Source organism: Ctenopharyngodon idella, chromosome 7 (assembly GCF_019924925.1).
Source record: "Ctenopharyngodon idella isolate HZGC_01 chromosome 7, HZGC01, whole genome shotgun sequence".
NCBI classification, from domain to species: Eukaryota; Metazoa; Chordata; class Actinopteri; order Cypriniformes; family Xenocyprididae; genus Ctenopharyngodon; species Ctenopharyngodon idella.
The window spans coordinates 44,604,737-44,628,700 of record NC_067226.1 but is presented as its reverse complement, the minus strand read 5'-3'; the positions used below and the strand labels follow the sequence as shown (position 1 = coordinate 44,628,700).

At 38.4% G+C, this 23,964-nt stretch overlaps 1 protein-coding gene across 1 annotated transcript; it reads right to left on the bottom strand.

Annotated features, from left to right (window-relative positions):
* Positions 1-1,103: 1,103 nt before the first annotated feature.
* fgf3 (fibroblast growth factor 3) lies at positions 1,104-5,852 on the bottom strand. Its single transcript, XM_051901302.1, has 3 exons — positions 4,011-5,852; positions 2,737-2,840; positions 1,104-2,327 (listed from the first exon to the last, which is right to left on the bottom strand). Exons 1-3 carry the CDS (start codon positions 4,285-4,287, stop codon positions 1,938-1,940), a joined length of 771 nt encoding a protein of 256 aa, XP_051757262.1. The 5' UTR covers positions 4,288-5,852; the 3' UTR covers positions 1,104-1,937.
* Between the last annotated feature and the right edge of the window lie 18,112 nt (positions 5,853-23,964).

The window sequence follows — 23,964 nt, the reverse complement described above, 5'->3', positions numbered from 1 at the left end:
CCATGAAGAACTTTAAACATCCATGGAACATTCCCGTTCCACAAAAGGTTCTTTAAATTATTAAAACGTTCTTCACACTAAGAAAAAAAAATGGTTCTTTTTAATTTTTTGGGGAACCAAAATGGTTCTTTAACGGCATCGAAAATTATTTGTGAGAGCAAATCCCCAGGAGATGTTATTCGTATTATTTGTTACAAGCTATCATTTATTTTCCATGACCAAGTGATGAAAGAAAGCGCTCCTCAGTTTCTGATTAATAGAAGCGATTATAGAATATAATATTTGACGTCGCGGAAAGCTTTGATCCCGCCTCACATGTATTTATGTATATATGAATGGGTTTGTGAAAAATAAGGTATCAGGAGGGCGAAACAAAGGTTCATTCAAACACTTTCATTTATCTAGAGTCCAGCATTCCTGTTGAGTAATATTAGAGGTTGGCATTCATAACAAACTATACAACGCGTTACACTTTCTAAAACACTTTTTTTCTTCATCGGGGATTGCCTTGTTTCTCAGATCTCAGGCTCTCGTCGTTTAGAAAAAGGAAGAAGAATGTCTCAAGCGACACGGCTTCCCAGGTTTCCCCAGAGATATGCCATTGTGACCGCCAGGAAGCTCTCGAAGCTGCGAAGTATAGAATAACACGTCTTTTTTCTCTCTCCTATAGATTTCAAAAGCACAGATCTCTGTTCTTGCTTGAAGAAGCCGGTCTTCATAAACACACGTACGGGCGTGTTAAAATAAAAATAAAAGAGTTGCAGTTTAAATGCGTAGCTATATGTTTTACAAAGAGGTCATGTTTTACTTTTCTGCCTTTTTTAATTTTCTTTTCTTCTAGATGATGTCACTTGAGGCAGTTAAGGAAAAATGGGGGGGATGGTCCCAAGAGGGAGTCCCTTTATGCCGGACCGCCGAGAGACTTCAATACCTCCGCCATCACTATCAGTTGCGCTGAATACATCTGCAGACATTGCCTTATTTACCGACATAAATGTAGCTGTCAAAGCGTTAATTAACCTTCATATATCATGTATACTAGAAACAGAGAACAGCGAGCGAAACCATTGGATCATGCATGCTTAGCAATAAAACCAAAAATGTATATTCCATATAATTTATTGGTGACATTCCTCCAGATGTTTAGCTTTCAGTGTCGAACAATGCCGTTTTAATGCATTGCTCTGCTTACAGTGTTCAATACATATGACATTTATCAAAACTATGCATCAGAGCTGATGTCATTACATATATTTAGACTCATATTTGCATTAAGAAATAGGAAACTGGAGAGTCTACTCTTAAGGGATTGTTCAGTGTTATTCTAACTACTAATCTCTTCCGAAGAAAAATCTTTGATATTTGGAAGTGTAGAAACTATGTCATCAATAACTTAAAAAACATATAAACAAAATAAATATGCATTACATTAGTAATATACAAAGTACTCCTGATTGCAGTTTAAGAACAGTAGCCTATCACATGTAAGTTAAAAAGCATCTGTTTTATGTGTATGGATCTTTGTTTTCTACTTTATACTTCAATAAGGAAAAAGTGCTTGTCTGTACATCACCTTTAAAGCCATACATAACACATCATCGGCATTGTCAAGCACTCTAATTTATGATTACAAACATGTACTCTATGTTATCTCAAATAAAAAAAGTAAATGACTGTACAGCTATGTACAATAATTACACGCCTTTAACAGAAAAGACTTCCAAAAGTGAGAACATGACGTGGTGCATGTCATAAAAAAGCAAAACTTTCAGTAGTGATAATTTTGGTCACACAAACATATCTGGTACACTCTCAGCCCTTCTTGCCACATAATTCCTCGAAAAGTGTTCTCAAAAATCATCCTCTCCAGAGAAAATTGTTCCATGTGACTCTCAGTGGCTTTGGACCTCTTCTCCTCCATCTGTGTCAAGAGAGTGTTAAATGTCAGCCCTTCTGCCGTGGCCCTTGGAGCCCCTGTGTCGTCGTCTCCTGCGCTCTGCCCGACCGACAGGGGGTCTTTGAGAGCCTGTCTGGTGCCGCTGGCTCTCTCTGAGCTTGCGCACCATCTCATGGTCCTTGTTGCCCAGAACACGGGGCAGGAAGAGGGAAGCTTTGTCCGTGCTCCGTGTCTTAAAGCCCCTCCTGGGCCGGCCCTTTCCGTTGATGGACACATACCACTGCCTTTTAGAACTGGCACGGCGCTTGCCACCCCCTGCGCCGGACCCTGCCTGAGGAGGCTGGGTCGTGGCGTGGTGCCTTGATGCATAGGTGTTATAGCCCAGCTCATGAATGCGCTCCAGGAACTCACACTCTCGGTTGAAGACTTCCTGAAAGGGTTAAAAAAAAATCTTATTAGCCTACTTTTCTACATTTTTCTTCTTGTAACATGGTGGTTCAGTGCCGCCACAAAAACTTTCGTTAACAAGAAGTCATATCCTTTATGTATAAAAAAGTCAACATTTGGTCCAAACTCATTGGTTTTTCAACACCTCCCTGCATAACCTGCCAAAAGTCCTTGCATGTGGTGATCACCAGAAATTTCAGTGACAAGGTCCCCAGTGAGGCAAACAAAACTCAGTAATCAAACTCTCAGTAATCTAGCAGCATGTGGGCATACTCGTTCCGCATGAAAAACACCACCATGTGGCGATAGCCTCAAATAGCCCTACTTGTTATCTGATCCTACTGCTAGACGAATTTCAGCTACTTGATTTTCCGACATGACATAACACTTACCGAAGCATACAGACGTCCTTTCTCATTCATAGCCAGGTATCTTCCCGAAAACAGGCCCTTGATCGCCACCACACCAACATCGACAGCTGTGATCTCGAGTATGCCTAGAAAATAGAGTGGAGCACTAGTTAGTGCGCATGCTAGAAATGAGGAAAAACACTAAAGTGCCCAGTAAACTGCTGGATTCAATACAAGGTCAGCCGAGTTCGGCCGTCTGTTTTCACAAACATGTTACGATTTAATATTTGAAATCGTAGTTTTGTTTATTTTATTCAGTTGGTTGTAGCCTATTATTAATCAATGATATCGAAAAAAGTAACTGTACATTACATTAATTTATATGTACGTAATAAAATTAAGTTTATTTACTATAATATCAATTAATATCAATTGATTTGCTATAATATTAGTAATTGATGTATGTCTTATCATTAAATTTATTTAAACATATCATTAATAAAGCTTATCAAACCTGTAACCCACAATAATATTAAATAATTATGGAAATATGTTTTTTCAATAGGATTAATTGTAAATGTTATGCTGTTTTAATATATATATAAACTAATAATAACATAAATAAACTAATATATATAGCTTATTATATATATATTTTTTTTCGTTTATTGAGTCACAATCTACACAACATACGCTGTCAGGTTAGATATACAGACACTAAACGCCTCTTAAAGAGGATGTTTATTCATCCCTTTTTTCCACTGATTAATGGCTCTCCTCATTCTTCTGTTTCGAATAATCATCCTTTTACGTTGGATAAACACATCCGTTGTCTAAGTCATTATGTTAAACTGTCTGTTGAATCCTGTTTTCATATGGTAATTGTCCATGGGCACTCGGGTTTGACTAATTAGAAAACTACATATAAACGAATGCTGTAATTTAAAGAACGATCATTTAAGATTCTAATGTAGGCTACAAAATGTATACTCTCTGACAGCGAATTGATATTACGATGTAAGCTACAATAAGAAGTCATTGATGTCGCAAAATAATGGGATACAGTGAACTATTTACGGTTGTTTCATTCTTTAAGACCTAATTTTTAGTTACTTAAGTTATTCAATGCGCAATAGTTGTTTTAATCTCCCTTTACTGTGATAAGGATGCTTAATAAAATGATTTCGGCTCCTTAATGATGTTAATTAATATTAAATAAATAATGTTTTCACGCAGTGTATATATTCGCAAGTCTCTGATCATACCGCACAGAAATTGACATTCACAAATATGAAACGTGAGAACGGTTTACTCACTGAAAGGATTGTTTTCATCAAGAGATCCGTCTATTTTTCCGTTCGGGTGAATTTGCAAATGATATTTTGTGGCGCAGTAAAGTTTCCTGCGTCTCGGAGCTCCACCGAGGTGCTCGTAAACCCCGCCGCGTCCACCAGCATCTCGCCGCTGCCTCGGGTCACACTCCTGGCCCCTGGCACAAGGCGCCCTTGGGGTCCTGGTCAGCCTCGGAGCCAGAGATTCCTGCAAACTCGGATCCAAGGAGCTCAGTAACAACAAGAGCAGAATTATAACCATTGTGGCATGGCGGGATGTCGGCAAAATCTCGCTGGAATAGAAAGAGCTGGCACACGGGGTCCCATCAAAGAAGTTTCATTTGTCAGTGATCCATTAAAAAAAAAAAAAAAGAAAGAAAACTTGCTGTATCCCTCTCTTTAATACGTCGCGGTCATCTGTTCGAGCCGGCTTGGTGGCAACAGCATGGGTTCGCCTCGTTGGTGCTCATGGGATCCACTCGGCTCTCCAAGCAGACTGTATCTGACCGAGGAGGAGAAAACAAGCCAGTCGGTTTCACAGGGAGCCTATCGTGAGATTTCGCTGATCGACAGTGTGCGCAGAAATAAAAGAGCCCTCCTGCAACAATAGCCCGAACCCCGACCAATTGATACAAAGGAAAAGGGGAGGCAAGGTATCAGTCTTGTGTGAACCAAGAGGTTGCAGCGTGGATAAAATTACACAGCACTACACACGGTGGCTTACAGCGGAAAACCGCATCACAAAGAGAGAGAGAGAGACATCCGAGGACAGAGTTTTTACTTCTTTTGAAAGATCCGAAAATTATATTTAAGCATGAACACTGGCCTCTGGGTGAGCCGCTATTAATTCTCTTTTCATGCTTGTTGGCACATTTCGACAGTGATGTTAACATTCATAGACACACGCACGTGGCTTTCAATGATCCACACTTATGTATGGAATGTTTCTGGCTCTTAATATAAAACAGTGACTGACAACACGAAATGGTCTCGACAATTGGCTTGATAAATCACTTCTAAAGGACAAAAGTTCCAGATAAGACGCGGGTTAGGCATTTATTAATAAGCGATTCATAATTCCCAGCGGTAAATATGAACGAAATCATGATTCAGAAACGTCCAAACCACATTTTTTGCTTCTTTAATAGAATGAGAACGCTTTCTTCAAACAACCCACTATCGCTCCGAAGTAGCCTTCATTTCAGTCATTCATTCAAAACATTTTATAGGCTATGAAGCACAGTTAGATGCTCTGAATAAATCGATCAAGACCTGTTTTTCCAATCAATTTGTAATCCGAACACGCAGCTTGCTATTTGAGATGAATAAATCCAAGCGCCGTTTCGCGAAATGTGCGTCCTGATTTAAAAAACAAACATATTCCGTTCCCTCACAAACACTTTTCTTTTGGTCTTAATCAATCTAGCAGGCCATGGACATTAAAACACGCATCTTCTCTCAGGAAGCAGACTGCAAGTGCGACTCAAAGCCCTACAGCCACTTCCACTCGAGCTCCTGGTGTGTGCTGCTAGTGGGTGGAAGAGTAACACGCAAATGACTTCTGCCTAAATTGCTTCCATCTTGGTCGCATTATGGTTACCATTCTCGTAATTAGCACCATCATCTACAAATCTCCCTGCCCTTTGGCGCAACACCAGCGCATGCTATTGGAAACCTCGTGGGAAGGCATCCTTCATTTGTCTTCGCTTTCCATACATCACTTGGCGTCCCTGACTGTTTGTGTCACAGTTTTGAAACAGGCAGCTAATAAGTTATTAGTCGCGCTGCGGAGCCGGTGTGTGTCGAGACTAGACGGAGAGTATATGAGCCGACTGATGTACATCAGCAGCCGCTCTGGTGACCATCTCTGAGAGAGACGCTCTTGATGTGGTTTGATCCTGACAGAGGGTTGCATTTCTGATGTGGTCGGCTGTTTCTTTCTGGAAGTATTTTAATTACGGCCCACAGCCGCCCACAAAGCCCAGCAGTAATAATCAGTATGAGAGAGAGAGAGAGAGAGAGAGAGAGAGAGAGAGAGAGGAGGGGGAGTTGAGTTCACTCAGGATGTTGCCGATTATTTTGAAGCCGAACGGTTAAATCGTACCATGTTAAAGTAGTTTTCTTTACCGTGCCCTCATTTATCACTTTACCTTCTTCGCGACCCTTTGCTTTTTAAATTAAACAAGGGGAGACTGATGGAAAGCTGGATAAGTTGTAACGCCAACAGTTTAACCACTTACAGGGTTGAAATCACTATCGTTTTAGATTATAATTTGATTTGCGTGTATGTGAGTTGATTTTAAATGACAGAACTGGTGTCATCTGAACAAGCAGGTTCTCTTGTTTAATTTGATATATAATGATATGTAACGTACATAAGCTTATCATCTTAATTTAAGAAATTAAAAATATCAGACTGGGGTTGTAACACATGCAGAATAAGGCATTAATATGTCCTTAATAAGTACTAATAAACAGCCAATATTCTAGTAATATGCATGCTAATAAACAACTAGTTGAAAGACCCTAAAATAAAGTGTTGCCAAAAAAAAAAAAAAAAAAAAAAATATATATATATATATATATATATATATATATATGTATATATTAGAATGACCCACATGCACACATGCTTATGTTTTATTACTTTTCATATTTGTTGAACTAAAATGTTTCCCATGTATTTACCATTTTGAATTTAAATGTTTAAAATGAAATGAGGGTGTGTGGTGATGTCATAATAATTGTTTTGAGCATTTTATTGCCACAGTAAATTCATGAATGTCATTTAAAAAGTCTGTGTTTTCCATTAGTTTTACAGGCCACCAGAACTCTTTGTACTCAACATTAATTTATGGCATAAGTAAAATTTATGGCATAAGACAGGCATAAGCATATTACATAAACGTTTGTTATACAGAAAACTACATAAACTACATAAAGTCACTGAAATGAAATGTGTTAGACACCAGTCGCCTGTATTTTTACGGTAACACTTTAGTATAGGGAACACATATTCACTATTAACTACAACTTTTCCCTCAATAAACTCCTAATTTACTGCTTATTAATAGTAAGATAGTTGTTAAGTTTAGGTATTGGGTAGGATTAAGAATGTAGTATAAGGCATTAATATGTGCTTAATAAGTATTAATAAACAACCAATATTCTAGTAATATGCATGCTAATAAGCAACTAGATAAAAGACCCTAAAATAAAGTGTTACCAAAGTTGGTTATTATAAAAATCTGAAAGGGGAAGAAGAGTATATTCAAATATTTTATTATAGGTAAAAATGGTAACACTTTATTTTAGGGTCTTTTAATTAGTTGCTTATTATCATGCATATTACTAGAATATTGGCTGTTTATTAGTACTTATTAAGCACATATTAATGCCTTATTCTGCAAGACCTTATTCTACATTCCTAATACCTAAACTTAACAACTAACTTAGTAACTATTAATAAGCAGTTAATTAGGAGTTTATTGAGGGAAAAGTTGTAGTTAATAGTGAATATGTGTTCCCTATACTAAAACTTTTTTGCAACAATATACTGAGCAGTGTTTATCTTGATTGTAAACTTTTGTTAGTTTGAATTATTTACTATTGACATTACTCGTAATATGTCTTTATTTATTACCCAGTAGTACGTAAAACACAAATACCTTTTTTTATATACAAAATCATATTTAAAATGACATTGATTGAAATTTTAAAAAGGATTTTTGTTGTATATCTAATGCAGTTGATTCTGTGATGTAAATAATATTTTGACTTGAATAAACTTGTTTACCGAATGAAACACATGTGACTAAATATTTTTACAGTGGATAAAGTTTCCAATTAGAACACAAAGAGCTTGAGCTTGATGTCATAAAAGAACCCTTTTAAGTTCCGAACAATGTTCCAAACGTTTTATTTTCCAGTTGAACTTAAAACTATTTACTGGTGTTTTAAAAACACATAACATCAAGAGCTATTTATATAACGTATAAAATGATCCATATTGCCAACTAAAAAAAAAAAACATTCTTTTTTTCTGAAAAGAAGAGTTTAGTGCTTCAAAGAATCAGTGAATAACCTTTATTTTTAACATTTAACAAAGCTTAATAGTCACTGGGGGTTTTTCTGGCTCCTTTGCAGAAAAAGGAGGTTCCACAATTCAGACCAAATCAAGCTGACCTCTGAACCTTTTCTGCTGTACTTTTTCTCATGCCATGTTTTTTTTGTTTTTTTTTTTGCGCTAGTGATCTGAGGGCCTGGCTAGAGCCAGACGGGAATGCCTCTCGTCCCCTGACAAATCACTGTTGAGCCCCTTTTGTCCGGGTTTACTTTGATCTCACCTGCTTGTCAGGGGCTCAGAAAGAACTCCCGTACAGTCCCAACGCACTGCAAACAAATTGGCAACCACTTTATTCTCATACCTCATTACCCCAGGTTGGTTTGGGAAAAAAAGGTTAACCTCTTTAAATACCCTATTACTACAAAGCATTTTCATGAGTATGTTTTGGAGTATGTTAACCATTTACGTAACATTCTTATTCTTTTGCCAGAGAGCCCTCAACAGAGCCTCACATCATCATGTCCATCGGCTTTTCAGCAGAACATTGGAAAGAGAGATTTACGGGATGATTTTAAGATGCTGGCCGTACCGCCTCATTGCACCTTTTCCATTTCATAGCCTGCGAGATGTCAGAAGTGCTGGATTGATTTCTGTGGTGCAGACACGCCCAATTTATCTGTCAGGGTCAAACATGCCAAAGGACACTTTTATTTGCTTTGAACTGATTTTAATGCAACACCCTTAATACTGATTCCAGTTCCCAAGGGACAGATCATCTACCTCATGACACACACTTTTCATAAATCTCAATGACGGCTCAAAGTGATTTGCCAGCAGCACTTTTCTCTCTCTCTCTCCGTTTTAATTTCTCTCTCACACTCTCTCTCTATTCCTCTCCCACACTTCGTCTTGAAACCAGATAGGTCTTCCTTATACCTCTGCAGCCCTTTGATTCTTAGCTGCAGGTCTCAAATACCTTTTGGAAGGACAGTGGATTTCTCTGCACCTTCCAACAGTAAAATGATTGTGGCGGCCTGTAACTGTATAAGGCATCAATGGTCGCCACACTGAGCGCTCAGGGTGCTGAGCGACGAAAACAATCGACGCATTTTCCAGCTGCTACGCATCTCGGTCGGTGCAAACTGTTTATATGGCAAAACTGATCGGTTTTGTGCACTGTTATCGTCCAGTATACAGTACCGTCTCTTCCTGCTCTTTCTGTTCCGCTCTCCAGCGGGGAAGGAAAACAATGTCACGCCACTGCTGAACAGCGCGCCGCTCATGCCGACAGTGACGAAGCAGCTGTCGATGACTCATTTGAAACTCAATGTCACCTAATTTCCCTTAAATATAAGGCCATTGACAGAGGGGATGGGGTCCCCAGCAGGGGCCAGTGCATGTGAAAGGGCCATGTTGATTGTGTAAAAGATGGATGGCAGAGGAGTGTTTGCTGCAAACTGCATTGTTCCCATTTCTCCTTTTCAAAACTTCATGGCAACATTTATATGGACCCTCTCTGAGCTTTTACTTTCACACACCTTTTGTTCTTCTCTATACCTCCTTAAAAATACTTGAGCGCACACACACACACATACAGAATAACACAATATATGTTAAAGGGATAGTTCACCCAAACATGAAAACTCTGTCATCATTTACTCAACCTCGTGTGGTTCCAAACCTGTGTGACTTATTTTCTTCTGTGGAACACAAATGAAGATATTTTTAAAAAATGCCATTTTCCATACAATAGGTATGTTTACATGCACTGATTTCTGTCAATTTGTAAGAATCCAATCCGGTTTCAGATTCAGGACGTTTTCACTCTAAAAATGTTGGGTTAAAAACAAGCTGGGTTGAAAATGGACAAGCCCAGTCATTGGGTTGTTTTAACAGAGTGGTTGAGTTAAATGTTTGGGCAGTTTTATTTAACTCAACTATTGTTTAAAAATTACTATATGACTGGCCTAAAATGAACCCAAAATAGGTTGGAAATTAAAAATCAGATACATAATTACTAGAGACAACAATAATAATCAAAAGGTGAACATTTATTAATAAGCAATTTAATAAATGTTTATTGTTTAATTATTATTCATTAAACTTATTCATAAATGTTCATTTATTAAACATATTAATAAATGTTAATTTCCAACATACTTTGGGTTCATTTTAAGCAAGCAATACAGTAATAGTTGAGTTAAATAAAACTACCCAGCAAGTTAGGCAAACATTCAACCCAATCACTGGGTTTGTCCATTTTCAAACCAACTTGGGATGTTTTTAACCCAGCATGGTCATGTACAGAATCGGAGAAAACCATTAGCATAATTGTTGTTTTTTTCCATGACAAAATACCTATAATCTAAAAAATGCTGGGTTGAAAACAACCCAATTTGGGTTATTTGGCAACCCAGTGCTGGGTAAATATTGGACAGAACACATGCTGGGTTATTTTTACCCAGCTTGCTGGGTTTTATACATCATTTGCTAAGTTGTTGTTGTTTAAATCAGTGCTGTGTCAGTCAATTTGATATTGTTTTTTTGAATTTTAAATAATAAAAATGCATCTAAAATCTCTCTATACATATAGGACAGGAACAGTTCATATATAATATATTTTATTCAATAGCAAGTCAGTCTTTTCGTTTGACGGCTGTGAAACTTCCATGGTGGCGCCGGCGCATTGTTCGCTTTGAGCGTAGATCCGGTGTGTGTTGCGTTTGTAGAAGGCTAGCGTTCCAAGCAGACTGCGGCGTACATGTAAACAAAAAACAGGTAAAATGTGAGACTACGGACGTTTTCCTCTTTGTACAGTAATAATTTGATAAGAATACAATGCAATACAAACCTTAATTTCATTCAGGAATGAAAAAAACTTCCCCTGAGGATGTTTTCTCTCAGAACAGAAAACAAAATGACCATTTAGTTCCAGTTTTAACCGGTTTGGCACAGACTACCCAACATTGGGTTACATTTACCCAGCGCTGGGTAGGTATGTGAGTGGGTTCATTGACATTAAAAACTACCCAGCAGCTGAGATACAGAAAAACTACCCAGCACCTGGGTAAAAAAAATATTAAAAATAACCCAATAAAATTACCCAGCAGGCTGAACCCAGCATTTGGGTTAAAAAAAAAAAAAAAAAACAACCCAGCATTTCTTGAAGTGTAAAGGGAAAGCTGAAAGTCTCTTCCACTGACCAGTTCTTCAGATGTAAATAAACATATGCAAGTTCGTACGAAGTAAAACATAATGTAAACAGATCTAATAACAAAAAGGCAAAAACATAATCATCACGGCAAATCACGGAATCTGAATGTCTTATTAAAGCGTTTACATGCTTAATTGATGTTTGGATGATTCCAAGTCTATACGGCACTCCTTTCAATCTCATCAAAATTTCTTTCAGATCGATTGAGGTGTTTAAGGATTTTCAATACAATTGAGCCATCAATCCAATTACTAGCAGATTATTTGAGTGCACATATCTAATGAAAGTCAATGTTGTTTTGGACCTCAGCATTCTTCAAAATATCATGCTTTGTGTTCTGCAGAAGAAAGAAAGTCATGACATGAAGGTAAGTAAATCATGAGAGAATTTTCATATTGATTTGTTTTGTCTCCTTATCCAGGATGTAATATTACTTGTTTTGTGTTTAATTACATTTACTAAATATTTGGTGCACTTTCAAATGCATTAAAATGGAAGCCAAAATCTGTAATGGAAAACTCTAGAAAGAAATAGGTATGTGCTTCGATCCCTATAGACTTATTAACTCCTGCCTGTGCTAACATAAGTGAGCAGTCTCACAAGGGTGCTGACGGAGCTCACGGTGACCCAAAGAGGGCCACGTGCAGCCGCCACACGCCTGTCACCCCCAGCATCAACCCATGCTTTCATAATGGTTGCAAGTCCCATTAGATCTTCTAAGGAGAAACAGCCACTAAGCATAGATAAATGGATTTCTCTTTACTTGATCTAATTTCTTGTGGTTTTCCAGCTTAATGCGAAAGCATGAGCATGTTCCCCATGCAAGATTGGAGTGCTGACAGAATCCTGTCTTGAAAGCACTTAACACCATGGTATTGTTTGCTGACTTCTTTCAGTGGTCTGAAAGACAACAAGACCCCGTAATGTTTATGCTTCTTGTTAGAGTTGTGGCTTAACGCTTCACAGAACATTTCTGGCATGCCTGACATTAACATTCAGCGACACACTGACATGGCAAGATGTTGTTATGGAATCAGAGAGCCTTTCCTAAATAAAGTCTGATCACAAGTGGTCACAGGAGATGCATTTAAGATGCTTGTTAATGACAATCCATCTCGGCTGACCGCTTGTAATTGGATCACCCGAAACAGATGTAATGTGGCCTGACAGACTGTATTTCCCACAATGAATGAAGATACAAGTACTGTGGGTTAATAGAAGAGGGTCAATGATAGAAGATAAGTAACATATTGGTTTCATTGGCGCTCAAAAACTTTTATACCATTTTCAAGAAAGATTTCAATGTACTGACATTAAATAATGTCATGTGGTGTAACCATACATTACAAGTAAAAAGTTAAACGTTTTCCTTACACCTTAAATATAAGTGAACAAATCATAATTATTATTTTCAAATAAGTTTTAAAAAGTGCTTAACAAATTTATTAGACCACTTGTCATAATAAGGAGAAAACACAAATATTTTAGGAATCTATCAAAAACTTGCTTAAAACTAAAAATATTTATTGTCATTTATTAGGCAAATAACAAACTTATTCACACATAATAACCTATATATATATATATATATATATATATATATATATATATATAACACCATGGCCACCTTTATGTGGTGTAATAAATTTGGTAACTATATATATATATATATATATATATATACAGTCAAAAGTACACTATTTATGAAATTATTTCCTATTTTTTAATGCATGTTGGTTGCAATACATGACTGATTGAGCAGGAAAGGTATTAATAAATAATATATTAATAAATATTAATAAATAATAACAAATATTAATAAGGAGCGACTAAATATTTTTTGAGAAAATGAGGAACAATAATAAACTATTATTAGGCCAAACTAATTGATCGAGTTTCCTTTGCAATAATTTCATTCTTTAAATTTTCATTATGATATCAGAACAGATCACCGTGTCATTTTTGAATTTGGGAATTTTGATTTTAAAAATTAAAAAATTTTCAACAATGCGTATTCAAATATTATGGCATTTTTAATGCATTGAAGACACTACCATGTATTTGAATAAATCAGTATTTATTTATCAAAAATAAGAGTAACATCAAAGACCAGGAGTTGAACATGATTATATTATTGTAACCTCGACTATTGTAGTTTTTGCTATATTTTCATACAAAGGTGCTTATACAATGTAAAGCTGAATACGCTTACAGTGTGTAATGATGTTAAAGGCAGAGTACTTTGGTTCATTCAGAGGGTAACATGTCGTCTAGGGTCAAATTCAGATGAATGTATTCGTTGGGGATTGAGGTGGTAAGAATGATTGACTGGTGGTTGAATTTGCACATCTGTTTCCAGGATCTGTCCACACATGAGTGACAAATCACAGTTTTACACAACCTCAACAAGAAATGAGACAGTTCACTCTTTCTCCGTCCATTGTGGCATCACGAAACACTGCAGTGCAAACCAGGCTGAATGTGGCTCTCAGTAATGACCATGAAACTGGATATACTGCTTTACGTTCAGCAGATGTGGGGGGTGTAAACTCTCTCCTCACCTCTTTCTCATAATATTCTGATTTATAAAAATAAAAAATGGATAGTTGTAGAATGATGTATGTTTCAACTCACAGTAAGCCATGTGAATTAGTTATATTCTACCTTGTTATTCGAACATACAGTGTCATTAGGTGTCTTTGGCTGCAAGAGTCTGGCAGGTCTGAGTGCAGTGGAGCGATGACTTGTGACCTTGCACTGGCCTATTCCTTGGCCTCTTCCTGTCACAACTTCAGCTTGTGACACTAGTAAATAGTTGTAGCAGCCTTTGATCCATAAGGCCTAAATGTATTTCACAAATAGACTGTGGGAGATGTTGCCGAATCACATACTAATGAGGGCTAAACCATTGGAACTGGTAGGTTCCAACCCAAAAATGGACTGCAGGTCTTTTCAGATTGAGTTGTGAAGAAATAGTGGGAAATGCTAAATGCAAATCCATAATCACGTACAGCTAGAGTAGCCAAATGAATAGGCCTGTCTTTGAGGTATTTCATCCATCAGCATGGACAGGTTATAGCGTGATAGGCCCTCATCCTTGGAAACCATGAACAATACTAGCTATATAAGATAAAAGAAATTACAACCCAGGCTACATTAAATATGGGTTATAGGTTTGGTGCTGTTTGTTTGCAACATGATGTCCAATGTAAAATCTGGGTCCTGAAGCACAACCAGTTGAGAACCACTGACCTAAGCGGATACCAACCTGATCTCACAGGAAAATGTAACTATGCTGCAAGGTGGCGATTTCATATGAATTTTTACAATTATTACGATAATTGTGTGATACAAACTCGCAATTGCAAGTTACAAAGTCAGAATTGTGTGATATAAACTCATAGTTGTGAGTTATAAAGTCAGAATTACGAGATATAAACCCATAATTTTGTTACAAAGTCAGAATTGCGAGTTATAAAGTCAATTGTAAGTTACAAAGTCAGAATTGTGAGTTATAGTCAGAATTGTGTGATATAAACTCATAATTGTGTTACAAAGTCAGAATTGTGAGATATAAAATCAGAATTGTGTGATATAAACTCATAGTTGTGAGTTATAAAGTCAGAACTGCAAGTTATAAACTCACAATTGTGAGTTATAAAGTCAGAATTGAGTAATATAAACTCATAGTTGTGAGTTATAAAGTCAGAATTGCGAGATATAACTCATAATTGTGAATTATAATCAGAATTGCGATATAAACTCAATTGCAAGTTACAAAGTCAGAATTGCGAGTTATAAAGTCAGAATTGCGAGATATAAACTCTATAACACGCAATTGCGACTTTATATCACAATTCTGACTTTGTATCTCGCAATTGCAACTTATATCTCGCAATTCTGAGAAAAAAAGTCAGAATTGTGAGATAAAAAGTCGCAATTATCTTTTTGTTTTTTTATTCCGTGGAAACAAGCTTCCATACAAAATAGCCACCAATTCACCAAAACATAAAATAGTTAGAAATTGCCAATGTGTGGCGAATACACATTTGAAAACTTGCACAGATTGTTCTATAGAGTTGGTAGTTTTTTCCTGGACGATATCCACTGTATGCTCAGGTTTATAGTATTTTTAGGCACTTCCTTAGAAATCAAGAACACCAGCTTTGTTATTTCAAAATTTTTACACACCTCATCTCAGATTAGTATAAATATTTGCATTGATTTGTAAGTTTTTGTAAGGCCTGAATATTTCAGTACAGATTTTTACTTTAATATCCTGCAAACTTTTATGCATTTTTATATCCCCTAGATCCTGTGAACCATTAATCACTTGTTGCAATGCTAAATACACTCTATGCAGACACATAGCGAGGAGCAACAGCAGAGCAGAGGTTTTGTCTCCATGCCGGCCTGAATACTGGCTTTGAAGAGGGGGATTAGGATTAACATTGAATTCACTTTTTTAACAAAGACTTGACCTAGAACTCTTGTAGGAGACATAGCCACTTGTCAAATCTATAAGAATGGCTAATGCTGCTGCAATAACTTGCTAATTTACTGGTAAAACAGGGGCTTAATTACAGAAAATAAATGACTGTATAATGTGATATTGAAGAAACTGTCGTCGTAACATTCAGGTAGGAGGCCTGAACCCGGGCAGGGACAACCTTACCCCTCCTACCTGATCACCATTACGCCCTAGGACACAGCACTTAACCCCTGCTTGCTCCAGGTCATTATCCCTTCACTTTGTGCACTTTAATTTATTTCAGGAAAAAAGTGTTTGCTAAAATAGTTTGCCATTTATAAATAATTTTTTAGACTGCTCCAATATGTAATCTTAAGTGGAACAATTAGGGTTGAGGAAAATAATGCATCTTGCTGACGTTTGATTGCACTGCATGATGATAACTTGCAAAATGTGAATACAAAAATGCATCTAAATTTGCAATCCTTTAGCAATGCCCACAGATTACAACTTGCTTCATTGCATGTTCACAGTAGATGTTCAAGTAGATTCAATATTCTACAAGTCTTTGCAGAACTAGACACGTTAGAGCCGACTAAATAAACAAACAGAGCTGGTAAACTCGGCCGGTGTCACCTCGCTATGGCCTAAGTGGTGCTGAGGGCATGGGAGCTGGCTGTGGCGGGGATGCAGTCAAGCTGTCTTTTTGGGCAGTGAATAATGACACAATTGTTTGTCAGTCAGACTAAGAACAGGTGTTATGGAGCTGTAGACTGTAAAGCTAGAGGCCAGTGGCCTTGCTCTCTGGTTTCGAGACAAGGGGGGGTTTAAAATCCTCTGATACCTTTGACATGCTGGGTGGTAACCCTAGAGTATGTGTTTGTGCAATCCAACCATTTTGATTTAGACCACAAAGCAAGTTGTTCTAAAGCTACTTTTACTGCTGGACTTAAAGAATCTAAAAAAAAGATTTACCTAAAATCTCATTTTAAGCATCTAAAAAATTATTTTTACCATCCAGAAACAGCACCTAAAGAGTTAAACGGATCAGCTTTTACAATGACTTTGGAAATGGTATTGAACTCTGTTAGCCACAGGAATGCTAATGTTTTCCAACGCCAGCTCTCATTAATTATTTGTCACCAAACACTGAGTAATTCCTCCATATGCCTCGTGGAGAGGTGTCTGGATGTTTGAGTAATTAAATGTGACAGTGCAGAGTTTGACACGAGAGAGAGAGACGTAGAGCCGGACATGTTGGAGGAGGCTTTACTTATTGCTCTTTTCCGCTTTGCGTGACACTAAGACTGAGAGGAGGCAGGGAACCGTTGTCGACATCAGCAAAGGTGAAGGGTTAAGTGTTGTTGGTTCACCCCAAAAATAGAGTCTGGGACGCAGCCTTTGTATGGTAAGAGACTGCCTCTTACTTTCAGCACAATGCTCTATTTTTCTTTCTTTGCCACAACCACAACAACTTGTTAGCCTTGTAGCTTGTCCCGCTAGCCATACGCAAATGTGTGCTTTTGTATATTCTTTTGGGTATTGCTTTCGGGTACATCTTTGAGTGTGTCCTTTATACAAACAGTGTCAGTTTTCCTCAACCTTAGACATCAAAAGACTCTTCGGTGCCATATTTGTTGAAACCGTTTTCACATGCTTTGTCCTCTGTGAGAAAAAAAGTACTTGTTTTCCACAAGACATTTTGCGTTACAATGGTATTAGTGTGTAAAGTGCCCCAAAGAAAAATCCGATGCCATTTTATTGCATTTAATATTCCCATACATCAACAATTGGACTGTGTGAGCGTCAAAATCACACATTTGCTTTTGAAAAAAGCATGAATATATAAACCAAAACCAGATTTCCCTCCTATGACTCGACCCCCACCTCACCAAAACAGACCCTCTCTCTCTCACACACACACATATGTGGAATGCTTTTTTTTTCACAGACAGAAATGAGTTGAGTTGCTGGGTTGGATGATGCTGGGTGGTGGGGTTAGCTAATGAAAAGCAGAGCTCTTGTTCAATGAGCCATATGCTACTAATCCTTTTTTCAAACTCCCAGTGAGGAAGTGTGATGCTGTAATGCTTAGCATACCCCAATAAAGTCCAGGACATCCTGTTTGAAGACTCTATTCCCATATCAAACTGAGCTTGGAGCAGCGTCTACACCTCCATGAAGGGGTGCTTGCCGGCAGGAGCCATCATCCATGTTTGTCTTGTGTTGATTAGTGTCTCTGGGAACTGGTGGCTTTAAGCTAGTAACTATTATAATGGGGTTACAGTGAGAGCAGTAGGAGCAACAGAAAATCCAGACATGGCCTTCAAAGGTCCAACGTGGCACACAGACTAAACAAAATGCTAACCTTGCTAAATAGATTAGCATGGCATGTGTTTTGTATGCTTGTGTGTCAGTATACCTACCTTGCTTCTCAACCAGCAAAACAACCTCCAGCAACTAGAATCTTCTCAAAGACCATGCTGGTCAACCAGCAAATAAAGTGGCATGGACCAATATGGCGTTCCTCAGTGATAATGTTTCTGAAACCGTTGGCCATTGGATGAATCTGTTCAGTATGCTATAGCCAACCATTCTGAGATCCCTCTTAAGTGGGTCTCTGTGGGCTGTATGCCATGGTAAAAGTTTCCTGAATTACAATGACAGAATATTTTATGCAACAAAGTAAGGTCAGGATCACCTTGCTACTGACCAAAAAACCCTTTTGATGTAATTAGTCATGTTTGTCACTATTAGTATTGCTCATACTTAGGGTTAGAGATTTGAACAAACTTCTATCCCCAAGTATTTAACTTTGGGATGGCGGATGATAAAATGAACAAACAATTCTTTCAAACTTGCGTTGTAGAAGAGATCTGGCGGTAGGCTCTTATGACTTGGGCTGGTAGTAACCACCCTAGAACACACTTGCAACCACCTTTATATCTTAATGGAGACTTTTGCATTTGCAGGTACTCATTGTCTTCAGTAAAATGTAAAAAGCACTTTCAGAAAAAGAAATGTGCAAAAATTGTACCTTTAGGGGTACAACAGCTTGTCACTGGGGCAGTACCCTTAAAAGGACATATTTGTACCTTATTTACCCCTAAAAGGTTCACAGTAGTACCTTAAGGTACATATTAGAGGCTTTCGCACCAGAGGAACTTTTTCATAGTTCGTAGAACTATTGGCTGAAGTACCCGGATTTTGCTGTGTTTGCACCGCAGGAACTAGGAACGATTTTAGTTCTAGGAACTCCTTCTGGAGCAACTAAATTAGCTCCTACTTCAGAGTAGGGTCTAAACCAGCACTATAGGAACTATCAGTGACGTGAGTGTTCGTTGATTGGTCAAACGCATGTCAAACACCAGCACCCGGCATTTTTAAAAAGCCGTGTAAACATATTTACTTCACGAACATGGAAAACAGCAATAACGGCATTTACCTGTTGTCTGCAGGGTTGTCTCTTAGCCCCACTTTTTGCTCTTTCAGCCGCAAAAATTATGCGTTTACATAATTTTTCCAGTTTTTAGCGTTTGTAAATGCCGTGCTTAAAGACGCCGCTGTTGATCACTTCAGAGTTCCTATTCCCGGTGCGAATGCAACCAGGAACATGGCCTGATTGAGAAATTAGTTCTCGGGGAACTATCCTATTAGCTAGTTCCTAGAACTATTCGAAAGCTATTGCGAAAGCCCCTATTGCTACTCTAATGGCTCATTTCCACCGAGCAGTACAGTACTGTACGATTCGGGATGGTAAACCCTGATCTGGCTTGCGTTTCCACCGCCAACACTACCCTTACTTGATAGGTGTGGTGTATGCCGGAAAGTAGCGATTAATATCATTCTCGCACAAAGAAGAAAGTGACACAGCAAACCACAATGGGGGACATACAGCAGATCTTGTTCTTGCTTCTCAGCATGTACAATGGCACATTGCTGTGCGCCGACATTGTGTTGCAACGGTATTTTTTTCAACTGTATATTTAAAAAATGGCACCTCTTGTGTTGTCATTACCCTTGTGGCATGCTCAAGTGACAATTCTATGTCAACCAATCAACATTCTGCAGTGAGGAAGGGTCCCAAAAAAGGGATATGTTTTGGTATTTTGGTATCATTCACAACTTCTGACAATTGAAACGAAAATAATTGTGTACCGTACTGTACTGTACTGTACCGTACCGTACCGCTCAATGGAAACGAGCCATAAGGTACTAATATGCACCTTCTAGGAGTAAAATGGTACAAAGATGTCCTTTTAAGGATACTGCCCCAGTGACAAGCTGTTGTACCCCTAAAGGTTACATTTTTTTTCTGAGAGTGAAACAGACTTTGTTTGCCTAACACGACTGTGGCAAAATCCAGTTGCATCTCCTGAGATAATAAAGTCATCTGCACTTGGTAGAGAATGTAATTTGATAGCCCGAATTAAATCAAACCTGTTCCTGCTGGTACAATTGAACTACATCACACCTGGGGGGCACATTTCAAATAAAAGACTGTCATCATTGGAGAGACAACCCATAGTGAGAGTGTGTCAGGGCTCCATTACTTAAACTAAATGGGCTCCAGTACCTAAACTGTGGCATACTAAAAAGTGTCGGTGTAGTTCGTTGTCTTGTGGTCCTATGGTAAATGGACCAAAATGTCCAAATGATTGTCATGCAGAGGGCAGTAGCAGAGAGCAGCCAGGCAGGTGGGTCCGCCCCTCAGAAACCGAATAGGACTCATGGGACAGGGCTTTCCTTTTGGGCCAGCTCTGCTCCAGAGGGCCTGGGCCATTAGCTGCCTTAATATTCTGCATTACCTTTCCAGCCATTTGTTGCCCCTTTGTTGTGATACCTACTTAAAATATCAAAGCCTGTGAGAGCCTCAATGAGACATTTGAAAACTGAGAAATGCGGGTTTTATGTGTCAGCGCTGTGTCCCCTCCCTCTGTCCCTTCTCTTTACACAGCTCCATGCAGGTAGTGCTGGATGAAAAAGGAATCAAAAGGGGAAAGAGAAAAAAAGTTTGGGTGGGACATCAATGGCTGACATGGTTGAAACAGAACAAAAACTGAAAGCTATGCAGGAGAGAACAGAACGAGGCAGTGAAAGAATCAAAGCGCACCAACCGAATGGGAGAAGTGAGAATTTTAAAACTCATAACAGAAATGCAAAACTTTCTTGGGTGTTCAGGATGGAAGAGCTCCTAGTTGGTTGCAGCTGGCTGACCAGTTAAGAAAAATGGGTGAGTTTAGGAACCATTAAAGGGTTTGAATAGTGCCCATCGGCTATTCACAATGCCAGCCTGACTCTAGTTTCAAAGTGTGTGAGTGTTCAGCTAAATTCATTTCCCTCCCCAAAGGCAAGCAGAACTCCTCCAGAAACCACAAGGAGATCCCAATTTTGTCTGCTTCAGCTAATCACTGTGCTACCCTGTGACCATCGTAACATTATATATTGGAGCTCACAGCACAAGGGTCCAGATTACTCGACTGATCCAACACATCAGCATTTGAAGGTGTGTTGTCTAACAGGCCTTTGTAGTGGTGACATGCCGAAATGTGTTGTACATCTGGTCTCACGTCATTTAGTGACAAAAGAGCTGAGTGGTTTCCATAGTATCGCATTCCTGGGAGACTTATCAACTTTGTGTGAGCCGCCAGAGTTTGTCCTATAATCGCTAGTATCTGATCTGCCGCTGGCCTTAATTTTTGTTAGTATTTGACCCACTTCCGAACCAGGGAGATGTCGGACTATCTCCTTCTCAAAATTCCGGAGTTTTTGAACCAGGAAAAACGTTTTAATACCATTTCCCCTGGAATGATCTGAACGATGCGTTAACTTTATTTTTCCTCCTTTGACATGTGGCTCAAGTTTTTGATTGTTATGTAAAGAGTCTCACCTGTGTCTCTGCACTTGAGTCTGTAGCCTCTTGTTGTTTGATGATGTCTGTCTACATTGTACATCTGTTGAAATGAGCTGTGCTTGATGTGGTCAAAACACGGCCGGAGCACGCGTTCCTTGTGTCTACAGCACAGAATGCATTACAATGCACCATGAAGTGCAAGGCTATGACTTATATCTTTGATTTTCAACATCGCCATCTAAGAATGTCTCCATCAAAACTCCATCTGTGTGTGTGTCTGTGTATCAAAGTCAATAGGTCCCTTTGTTAGCTGTAGGGACATAGCAGAGGGGGCAAGGACAGAGGCTAAATATACTTCTTGGTATGGTATGGCGGGTAGCTGGCCCTTAACCCCGTGCCCACATGGTTACCTCTATTGTAATCCCATTTACAGGCTGCAGCTCATAACCTGATAAATGACTGAAGGCAAGCAATTTAAAGCATGTATTGTCAGATTGTATTTTAATTGAAATTTCTGGTAACACTTTATTTTAGGGTCTTTTAACTAGTTGCTTATTAGCATGCATATTACTAGAATATTGGCTGTTTATTAGTAATTATTAAGCACATATTAATGCCTTATTTTGCATGACCATATTCTACATTCTTAATCCTACCCAATACCTAAACTTAACAACTAACTTAGTACCTATTAATAAGCAGTAAATTAGGAGTTTATTGAGGGAAAAGTTAACAGTGAATACATGTTCCCTATACTAAAGTGTTATCAAATTTCTAAATGGAGAAATCCTCAAATTTAGGCCTATACATACACAAATCATTCTTAATCAATGAGTATTTTCATCTGGTTTCCCCATACTTATTAAAAAGTAGTTCCCCACACAAAACATACAGAAGATATTAAATACAATGTACAGACCACTTTTATGACACTTGTATGGTATTTTTTTAATGTCATTTAGGAGCTTGACAGCCTTAGTCCTTATTGATTGTCATTATATTGAAAATAATGCACAGGATGTTCTTCAAAAATGTACACTTTCTGTTTTTCACAGAATAAAGCAAGTCATATAGGGTTGGTGCGACATGAAGGATAAGTAAATAATGACAGAATTTAATTCTTCCTTTGATATTTTTAAAATATGAATCCATGTCTCCGTTTATGCTTACTCTGTATGGGTTTATTGGAGTTCATCAAAAAATATCATCCAGGTGTCTTAATGAGGCCAGTAATCAGACTATTGCAGACTATTGATGTTTGCTGAAATGCACCTGTAATCTGAAGACTGCAACATCACAAACAGATATGAAAGTCACCATTGTATCACATAAGCATATTACAAAGAACAGTTTTGCATCAGTCACAGTCTGGGATATCAGTACACACGCTTAATTCATTTAATAAACAATATTAAATAATACTATTTTATCAGTAGTGTCATCTTCAGGTTAAATAAGGCTTTGGGGTTCTGTGATAACCTGTCTTTACTTGTAACAGCGCAACATATAGGCATCAAAAACAGTGTTTTTTTAAGCCGGGTGTGGCGGCATGAGCAGAAACCAGCCGACTGTTTGAAGTTCTGAACTTTTTTCCGCCAGCGTTGTTTCGTCTCTGTGCGGCGGGAGTGGAGAGACAGCCACTGCAAACAGCAGGTGTGGCTTTTGAACGAAGCCATGACATGGCAGGCTCTTTAGTCTCCATCGCATGATTCTTGTTTTCATCAAAAGAAGAAAGGCCCTCCTTGCTGTTGTCTTTCATCTCCAGGAGACGGCCTCTCCTTCATTTTGTCCCCTTTGTTTGTGTGTTGTCCCTGGGCTGCAGCTTTGTGGCTTTCAGCAGGTGTTACTATTTAGAAGTATGGCTGAACATAAGAGGTGGTTCAGGACTGCCACACGGCCGAGTTGAAGCACTTAATATTAAGTACCGAGACCAGGAGTGTTAAAGACACCGATCTTCTTACTCAGGTGGGCCCCATGCAGCACCATGGGAAGGGGGCGTTAGAGATGGCCAGACATGGCTATAAAGATATTGCCCATAGGAGACATTAGAGATCTTTTTCCTCTATTGTAAAAGCCTTTTGGAAAGCCTAATGAAGACCAGCTTGGCCCTCTAGAGGAAGATTTGGAGTGTTTGTCAGGTTTTAAAAGACTGCAGGCAGATTTTATAAATGCTTTACCCAGCAGTACCTCTTAGAGGAGGGCTTTACACTGTTCAGATGCCACAAAATGCTCTCTGGAGCAGACAACATGCATGCCTCTGTTGTGACAATACCAGTTCTACCAGTGTGTTCAATACTATGCAAACAAGCTGTCGTGAGAGCTACTGACAGATTT